This window comes from Labeo rohita, chromosome 15 (assembly GCF_022985175.1).
Source record: "Labeo rohita strain BAU-BD-2019 chromosome 15, IGBB_LRoh.1.0, whole genome shotgun sequence".
NCBI lineage: Eukaryota > Metazoa > Chordata > Actinopteri > Cypriniformes > Cyprinidae > Labeo > Labeo rohita.
Window position 1 is genome coordinate 38,324,128 of NC_066883.1, and position 9,437 is coordinate 38,333,564.

At 39.2% G+C, this 9,437-nt stretch overlaps 1 protein-coding gene across 1 annotated transcript; it reads left to right on the top strand.

The window, feature by feature from the left end:
- Positions 1–2,997: 2,997 nt before the first annotated feature.
- Positions 2,998–8,333, top strand: phox2a (paired like homeobox 2A). Its single transcript, XM_051130022.1, has 3 exons — positions 2,998–4,187; positions 4,909–5,096; positions 6,932–8,333. The coding sequence occupies exons 1-3, from the start codon at positions 3,965–3,967 to the stop codon at positions 7,412–7,414; spliced, it is 894 nt and encodes a 297-aa protein (XP_050985979.1). The 5' UTR covers positions 2,998–3,964; the 3' UTR covers positions 7,415–8,333.
- Positions 8,334–9,437: the final 1,104 nt, after the last annotated feature.

The window sequence follows — 9,437 nt, forward strand, 5'->3', positions numbered from 1 at the left end:
TCAGAAATGTTCTTTGGGGGTCCAAAAATGGTTCTTCTATGGCATCAACACCCTTTTGGAATCTGAAGCGTATTGCTAATTTCATTGAACGTTTAATGTCTTAACACAGAACAGATATATATATATAATAAATGTCTTTCAGTGGATTATTTTAACTGTTGTATTTGGGTTTGGACGCAACAGTTTTCTTCATCTCGGTTGCGGAATCTGTAGGGTGCAGATCCGGCCTGAAACTGTTTCTGTTTCTGTTGTTTATTTGCAGAGGGGAATCTGTTCTGGATCAGAAGTCAGACCCGGAGACACGGGGCCCGTCTGCTCGGTGTCAGGGGTGAGTTTGCCGGAGAAGTGAACCTGGTTCACCCGTGTTAACCATTGCGCACACACAGCCGCTAATCTCTTCAAAGGCCCGCGCTCGCATCTGACTTTCAAATCCGAGTGTTTGTCTTGAAAATGGGCTCTAATCCCGATCCGACCCGACCAGACCAGCACCTTTAAAATTCATTGGCGATTAACGGAAACAGTAACGAGGCTTTTTCTCATTCATGGCGCTTGTGTAAATAACAGGCGGGGGTCTGGGAGAGATGCTGTGATTGACGGGTGAGAGACGCCGTGATTGACAGCTCAGGCCCAGCGCGGCGCTTTTTATTTCGGATGGATTCTGGCATGCGCGCTGGTGATCGATAGTTACACTAACCAGCGCTTAACATGAGTGCACTTACCGTCCGAGAGGCGCTCCATTAATTTCTCCATAGTTTTAAAACACTCATATTTTGCTTGGCCATCACAAAAAAAGGCATTTTCCGAGCACGAAATAAATAAAGAAATGAAAAGCGGAGGGTCTCGTGCTCTCCGGGACTAATTGAATTGTGTTTGGGTTGGTTTGGTTTGGCTGACAGTAATCGCATCCGATGGTCGGCCCATTAAAGCGAGGCGCGCGTCTCCCGGTGACCGATCACTGCTGAATGCAGATTGAGCTAATGAGAGAGGGAGATTGATGAGAGAGAGAGAGGATGAAGGATCGGCAACGGATGAGACGCGACCCGTCTGCGTGACGCATGGCTCCGGTGACCCGTCTGAAAGACAGCCGCCGGGCGTGCAGCGGGTGGCACGACAGAAAAAACCACACGGATGCATGGATTCCATGCGAATCACGGGCTCAAAGTCACCATGCACCCGCTCCACGAACATATGTGGAGCACAAAACCAGTCTCAAGCAGCAGTAGCTAAAAATACATTGTGTGAGGTTAAAATGATCGATTTTTCTTTCGTGCCAAAAATCGTTAGGATCATGTTCCATGAAGATATGTAGTAAATTACCTACCGTAAATATATCAAAACTTAATTTTTGATTAGTAATATGCATTGTTAAGAACTTCATTTGGACAACTTTAAAGGAGATTTTTTTGCACCATCAGATTCCTGATTTTCAAATATCGTCCTATCATAACAAACCATACGTCAATGGAAAGCGTTTTTTTTATTCAGCTTCAGATGATGTATAAATCTCAATTTCAAAAATGTCCCCTTATGACTGGTTTTGTGGTCCAGAGTCACATATGCTCTCTAGTACAAACACAGCTCTTTTCTTGTTTTTATTTATTGACAATTTAGATCATTTTACGAGGAAAAACTAAAGTTTATAGTCGTGGATCCATAAAAAAACCAAACTGTCGGGTGTCGTTATACACTGTTAAAAATAAGAGTTACAGAAGGGTGTTTTTGCAGAGATTCCATAGAAGAATCATTTTTGGTTCCCCAGTTCCTAAAACAACCATTTTGAAGAACATTTTAAACTTTTTCTGCATTTTAAAGGTACCGTGGATGTTTAAGGTTCTTCATAGAACCACTGATGCCAATATAGAACCTTTATTTGATTGTAGAGCATATTATCAAATTATAATATGTAACATCAATAAATCAGTGCATTATAAAAAACAAATGAATATACATATCAATTAATTAATTAATTATAATAAACAGTCCATTTCTACCATGTCTTTTATTTTCCATTACAATCTAAAATGCCAAATTAACGGTGACTTTAGGCAATTAATTCGCGTCTATTCGTTTTTTTCTTTGTTTTATTTCGCTGATATTTATTTAATATTCATTAAAATTAATATTTGTTCATATGCCATATGTGACCCTGGACCACAAAACCAGTCATAAGGGTCAATTTTTTATACATCATCTGAAAGCAAAGTAAATAAGCTTTCCATTGATGTATGGTTTGTTAGGATGGACAATATTTGAAAATCTGGAATCTAAAGGCGCAAAATATTGAGAAAATCGCCTTTAAAGTTGTCCAAATGAAGTTCTTAGCAATGCATATTACAATTTAGAAATTAAGTTTTTATGTATTTACGGTAGGAAATTTTACAAAATATCTTAATGGAATATGATCTTAATATCCTAATGATTTTTGGAATAAAAGAAAATTTGATCATCTTGACCCATACGACGTATTGTTGGCTATTGCTACTAATATACCCGTGATACTTAAGACTGGTTTTGTGAAGAAGGCCTCAGCGCGTAACCCTGTTCCGTACGTCTTAAGATGCTGCGTCTCGCGCACACACAGGTGAGCTCGGAGCTCCTCTCAGGTGTTTACGGTGATGTGCTCGCGCTGAAAGGCTTCGGGATCCGTGACGACTTGTTGCAGGCGTGCGTTTATCGTCACATCCCGGTACAGACGTTAATCGGCGCGGATGATGCGGCCGCTGATGGATGGAGTCTGAAGGGCGCATCCGCGCCGCCGCCGCTCACCCGAAATCAGCCAAATGCACCGTGACGCGCCGCTCCGGGATAACCGGGTTACAGGTTCCCGCTGCTTACAGGGTCAGAAGTCAAAAGTCAAACGAACACCCGAATCCGTGATCTCAAAATGACACACGTGACTGAAATGTGGCGTATTTACATATTAATCCATTTAGTGCGTAATTTGATAAGTTTCCGCTTATTATTGCGCGAATTTGAATTTTATTTTTGTTAAATGTTTATAATCGTTTTTTTATTACATATTAGCACTTCTCAACGAAACTAAGAAAGTAAACAAAGATAATGTGGCTATAACAGCATGCATAATATTCGTCTTATTTTTGTTTTTCTTTAATTTTTTGTGTGTGCGCATCACATTTAACTCGTATAAAATGGTTTCAGGAGACTTCTGGTGTGTAATAGTGACTGACAGCAAACAGATGCACGTGATCGTGAGCAGCAGGTTTCCATCAAGACGTCATTTGTGATGAGCACGCGGCGAATAAAGCCAACAAAATCAGTCGACGTTAATTAATATTTCGTCAGAAGTCGTTTGTTTTGTTTTATTCGGTGTCTGAAGTGTGCGTTTGGCCCTCCTGATGAACTCGAAGGGGCTTCGTGGTCTTAAATAAAGGCCATTATTCCTGCAATCAAATTAAAGCTCATCTCACACTACCACCAGAGCCACATTAAAGCTAAAACAATCCCGCAATTCATTTAGCATGAGCTCCAATGCGCTCTTGAAAACTGGCCCATTCTCGCCTTAATGACATTAGTCTTAATAGCCATTAATAGTCATTTATTTAGAATTATATTTGCGTGCGCGTCTGATATCTCAGAAAGAGATTTCCAACGAGCAAATATAAAGAAGTCGAGTGTCCAGGAGAAGGAGGAGGATGATGATGGAAAGGGTTAACGCGGAGGTGCATTAGAGATGCATGGAGGAGCAGAGGGGAGGAGGCGTTCAGCGCTGAGACATTGTCATGCAAACAGAGACCACCGCCTCGCCATTGTCTCCCGGACACCAACTTTATTATAAACACACCGCGAGCCGCCCGGCGCAGCAGAGCACCGGAACACCGGCACCGAGAAACACGCGCTGGATACCGCCAGAAAACTACGCCTTCCGCTGGAGTTTGACGCCGCTGCCGGACACTTCGCGCACCCGAACCCGGAGCATCCGCCAGCGTCTCCGTCCGCCCTCCACATGTACAAAATGGATTACTCGTATCTGAACACGTATGACTCGTGCATGGCGGCGATGGAGGCGTCGGCGTACGCGGACTTTAACTCGTGCAGTCAGACCAACACGTTCCAGTACAACCCGATCCGGACCGGCTTCAGCTCCAACCCGGGTTGCGCGCCGCTCGGCTCGGCCAGCTGCACCCTGGGCGCGCTGAGAGAACACCAGCCCGCGCCGTACTCCACAGGTAACGCACGGCACTCGAATCGCACACGGACAGAGGAAAAATAGTAACGAAAACACGCACAAAACAGCTTTAAAGTCTTAATATATAGCGCGGCTTTATTTAGCAGGTGTCCATTGATAAACGCATCACCGAGTTCCAGAAATCCACCAACAGGGTGATTTTTTTTTTTTATCATTTTAAATTATAAAGCTTATTTTGAATTATGTAATTATGAAATAAAAGAATAAAGATCGTTTTGAATGATTTAATTGAATAAAGGAATAAAGTCGTCTTTAAAAATTTGCTGTTGCAAACCCAAACTAGAGTCCAAGAGTTAAACTATTTAATTTAATCAATTTATGTTATATAATTTGATGCGGAAATTCACTTAATTAATTGAATTATGTCCTGCAGATCTAAGATTAAACAGAGCGTTTATTGGATATGAAACGAGAAACGAATTCGTCCTGTTCTTATAAACTAGAATTATTATTTTCACGGAAATTGTGTCACTTAGGAAAGCTGTCATTCTGTAAAGATTATCTTATACATTTTTATTCTTTACGCACTGATTTTCTTGCCGCGCTTCTACAAAATAAAACAGAATTGCGCGATTCTGCGTTTCATTTATATGTAATTACAAATTATAAATGCATCATACATGATATAAACACCTCAAGCAAATGATTAAAACCTTATATTTTTCCTCTTGAAAATTCAGTCATGTTCGTTCCTCTTCCAGTTCCGTACAAGTTCTTCTCGGACCCGTCCGGGCTGAACGAGAAGCGGAAGCAGCGGCGGATCCGCACGACCTTCACGAGTTCTCAGCTGAAGGAGCTGGAGCGCGTCTTCGCGGAGACTCATTACCCGGACATTTACACGCGTGAGGAGCTCGCGCTGAAGATCGACCTGACCGAGGCGCGCGTCCAGGTGAGTCTCCATCCATCCTTTCGATGTTCACACGCGTTTCTAGTTTTATAAAAGGCATATTTTTGAAATTCGCGTAAAAAGTCAATTGAATTTGGGCTGATTTGAATAACTGTCTCGCTTTTTTGCCTCCAGCGCTGTTCGCAGACGCTTCCAAATCTAATTAATTTAGCTGATTTTATTAGATTGATTTATAGCAGCTACTTTCAGTCTGCGCTCTTAAAAAGAAGAATTATTTCTGAGAAGCCTTCAGTGAACAGTTCCTCAAAGACCTGTTTTTTTTCTTAGTGTGAAGAACATTTTAATGTTTGAATTTTTTGATGGTTAATAAAGTTTCTTTACTGGTTTCGATGTTTCCACGAAGAGGCACTAACAAAAACATCAGCGCTTTACAGATGCACATCAGTAACTTGAATTATGTTGTTTGTGAATTAGTTCTTCATTTTCTCTTACACTGAAACGTTTGTCCGTTTAGTCAGTGTCTTTAGGAAGAGAGATTTGTGACCCTGCTGCGGGTATATTTAGGGTATATTTGTAGCAATTGGCAAAAAGTACATTGCGTTGTTTCTTTTATGCCAAAAATCATCAGGATATTAAGTAAAGATCATGTTCAATGAAGATATTTTGTAAATTTCCTACCGTAAATATATCAAAACTTAATTTTTGATTAGTAATATGCATTGCTAAGAACATTAAATGTAATTTTCTCAATATTTAGATTTTTTTGCACCCCCGGATTCCATTTTTTTCAACCAAATATTGTCCTATCCTAACAAACCATACATCAATGGAAAGCTGATTTATTCATGTATAAATCTCAATTTAAAAAAAATGACTCTTATGACTGGTTTTGTGGTTCAGGGTCACATTAATGAAGAAAAATCTCAGACTGAAGAACTGTAATATGATTAGAGGAGCTGTAGCTGAATATTCACAACTGATTATAGGTTTATGAATCATCCGTAATATTGCTTTTTATTCTTCCAGAACTTACTAAAGATATAAATTCGATCAGGAACATCTTTTCATTTTCTGTCAAAAGAGTTTCTTGGTTAAAATAAGGTTGGAAAAGGATGCTTAAAATGTTCTTCACACACAAAAAAAGTGTTTTTTTTTAAGAACTGTTCACTGAATGTTTTCTGAGAAACCAAAAATGGTTCTTCTATGGCATATTTACATTAGAATACATTATTGTCATGCTCAAGAAGAAGAGCTGTAAATGCACGCCATCGCTCAGGTTTGATTATAGAACAAGCAGGACATTTTTATTTTTCGTAGGGTGGAGATGATTTTAAAAACTTTTGTGGAATATAAAGGTTCCACACTCTAAATCATAAGCGTTTTTGACTGGCATTGATGATTCCATGAAGATCCTTTAACGTCTTTCCATTCTACACTGTAAAAAGTGATTAAATGATTAAGTAAATAATATGATAATAATTTGAAAAAATAAGTTAAGTGAACTGTCAACTTTTTAGAGTGTACAAAAGGTCTTTATAGTAAAAAAAAAAAAGTTTTTTTTAATGTTATTCACATTATTTACAGAGCCATTTTTTCTTTGAGGAACCAAAAGTGGTTCTTCCATGGCATTAGTATTAAAACCTATTAAAACACACTTTTGGGAAGTTCATTTTTAAGCATTTATAGTGGAAAAAAACACTTAAAAATCACAGTTTTTGCAGCCGTTTGATAGAATGGTTTCTTAACGAAACCTTTAATGAACATTTCCTAAATTAACCATTATGAAGCATGAAGGTGATTAGAATGTTCTAAAATGATTCTTTGGAAGGTTCTTCCAAAATGGTTCTTCAACGCTCACGCTGGTCGCTCTTCCTCAGGTTTGGTTCCAGAACCGGCGCGCCAAATTCCGCAAACAAGAACGCGCCGCCAACTCCAAAGGAGCGAACGCCGCGGCCAACGGCTCCAGCGCCAAGAAGTCTGGCGAGAACCGCTCTTCGTCCGAGGACGACGAGTCGAAAGAGTCGACCTGCAGCCCGACGCCCGACAGCACGGCGTCTCTGCCCAGCTCCGGGAACATGGGCAGCCCCGGGACCAGCAGCCTGAGCCCCAGCCCGGTGTCGGGCTCCTCGGCCGCCTTCACCAACGCCTCCATCTCGCCCTCCATCCACCAGGGCCTGAAGAGCTCGCCGTGGCCCAGCATCGGCTCGGCCGGGGCGGCCGCTCTGACCCCCGGCGCCGTCCAGACCCAGGACCTGCTGAAAGCCTGGCAGCCGGCGGACAGTATGGCGGCCGGGCCGTTCGCGGGCGTCCTGTCCTCGTTCCACCGGAAACCCAACACAATCAAGACCAACCTGTTCTAGAGACTCCGTCTCCGTCGCTCGTCTCCCGCTAGTTCCGTTCTGTCGACCGATTTGCGTAGAGCTGGACTCCTGACGGTTAATTTATTGTCATGTTGGCGCTTCTGATGTGCGTGTGTGTCCGTGTGTTAATCTTACCGTCCATTCCTTGTCCGTCGGCTCCGTTTCCTCTCATTTTCTCCTCTTTATGGAGGCTGAAGAGACGTCTTATAGATCCACATCATCATGAATTGTCAGTAAATGAGTTCATTTCCTCTTAAACGAAGGTTCAGAAGCGTTCGTCCTTTAGCAGGAGCTTCAGAAGCAGAAATCAATTCAGGTCTTCAGGAAGAGACGTTGAATGAGAACGAAGTGTAATGCGATTAGAGGAGCTGTAACCAAATATTCGCAGCAGATTATGGGTTTATTAATGATCCCTTCCTAAATGAGCAGTCTGAGATCTTACATATGAATATTCCAGCTTGTTCTTCCAGAAGAGTTTCTGGATGAGTTTAATGATTCTGGATGAGAATGATTTTCTTATTGATGAATGTCTCCACTGAAGCTCTTTGACGATGGATTTGATGTGTGTGTGTGTGTGTGTGTGTGTGTGTGTGTGTGAGACTGAGACCCCAGAACAAGCATAGTTAAGCCACTTGTAGTTAATTTATTGAAGGAAAAAAGAAAAACAAACAAAAAAAATATTGGGATGATTTTTTTAAGCTAGGCTTTTATTGAAAAGTATTTTGTAAATATTAATATAAATACAATGTAGTTTCTTTTTTTTAATGTTTCCTGGCTCCAGTGCACGCCATGTGTTTCATGAATGATCTGCTGTATATAATCCATAAAAATGACAAAATAAAGAGTGAAAAGAAAAACCTTCTGCAGTCCCATCTCGTGTCAGGCGCATCACATTCATACCTGTTTTTTTGGAATTAGGTTTTATTTTTATATTTTTTTATTCTATGTTAAATTTAATTAAAGTACTAGTTACTTTGTGTTTTTGGTATTTTTGATTTATGACCCTGGAGCACAAAACCAGTCATAAGTATCACAGGTATATTTGTAACAATAACAATAGCCAACAGTACAATTTTTCTTTTATGCCAAAAATCATTAGGATATTAAGTAAAGATCATGTTCCATGAAGATATTTTGTAAATTTCCTACCATAAATATATCAAAACTTAATTTTTGATTAGTAATATGCATTACTAACAACTTCATTTGGACAACTTTAAAGGTGATTTTCTCAATATTTTGAATATTTTGATTTTGAATATTTATTTATTTATTTATTTATTTTGGACACCCTCTGATTCCAGATCCTAACAAACCATACATCAATGGAAGCTTATTTATTCAGTTTTCAGGTTTTGTGTCACATATGTGTTTTAATATGTATAGTGTGTTTCTAATTAATTTTTTATTTCATTTTTTTTTTTTTTTTTAGATAATAATAAACCTTCCAGAAACCCAATAAAAGCTCAGAATATTTCAGCATGATTTTGGGAATCCTCTATTTTGGTTTTTGACTGGAACCAGAAAAAACTTGCAAATCTCTTAATGTCATTATTATTATTATTATTATTATTATTATTAATTTTTTTTATTTCAGTTTCAGTTGATTTTTATCAACTTTGGTTTTATTTTTAGATTTCTCAATTGTTAAATTTAAATAAAGTTTTAGTAATTTTGTGTTTTTGTCATTTTTGATTTGTATATGTGTCCCTGGAGCACAAAACCAGTCTTAAGTAGCACAGGTTTATTTGTAGCAATAGCCAAAAATACATTGTATGAGTCAAAATTATAGATTTTTCTTTTATGCCAAAAATAATTAGGAAATTAAGTAAAGATCGTGTTCCATGATCTCCAAATTCCTACCATAAATATATCAAAACTTAATTTTTGATTAGTAATATTCATTATTAAGAACTTAATTTGGAAAACTTTAAAGGTGATTTTCTCAATATTTTGATTTTTTTTGCACCCTCAGATTCCAGATTTTCGGATAGTTCCAAATATTGTCCTATCCTAACAAACC

Coding starts and splice junctions, on each gene's coding strand:
- phox2a (XM_051130022.1), top strand. CDS start 3,965: ATGTACAAAATGGATTACTCGTATCTGAACACGTATGACTCGTGCATG. Junction 4,188..4,908: donor GCCCGCGCCGTACTCCACAG/GTAACGCACGGC, acceptor TTCCTCTTCCAG/TTCCGTACAAGTTCTTCTCG. Junction 5,097..6,931: donor TGACCGAGGCGCGCGTCCAG/GTGAGTCTCCAT, acceptor GCTCTTCCTCAG/GTTTGGTTCCAGAACCGGCG.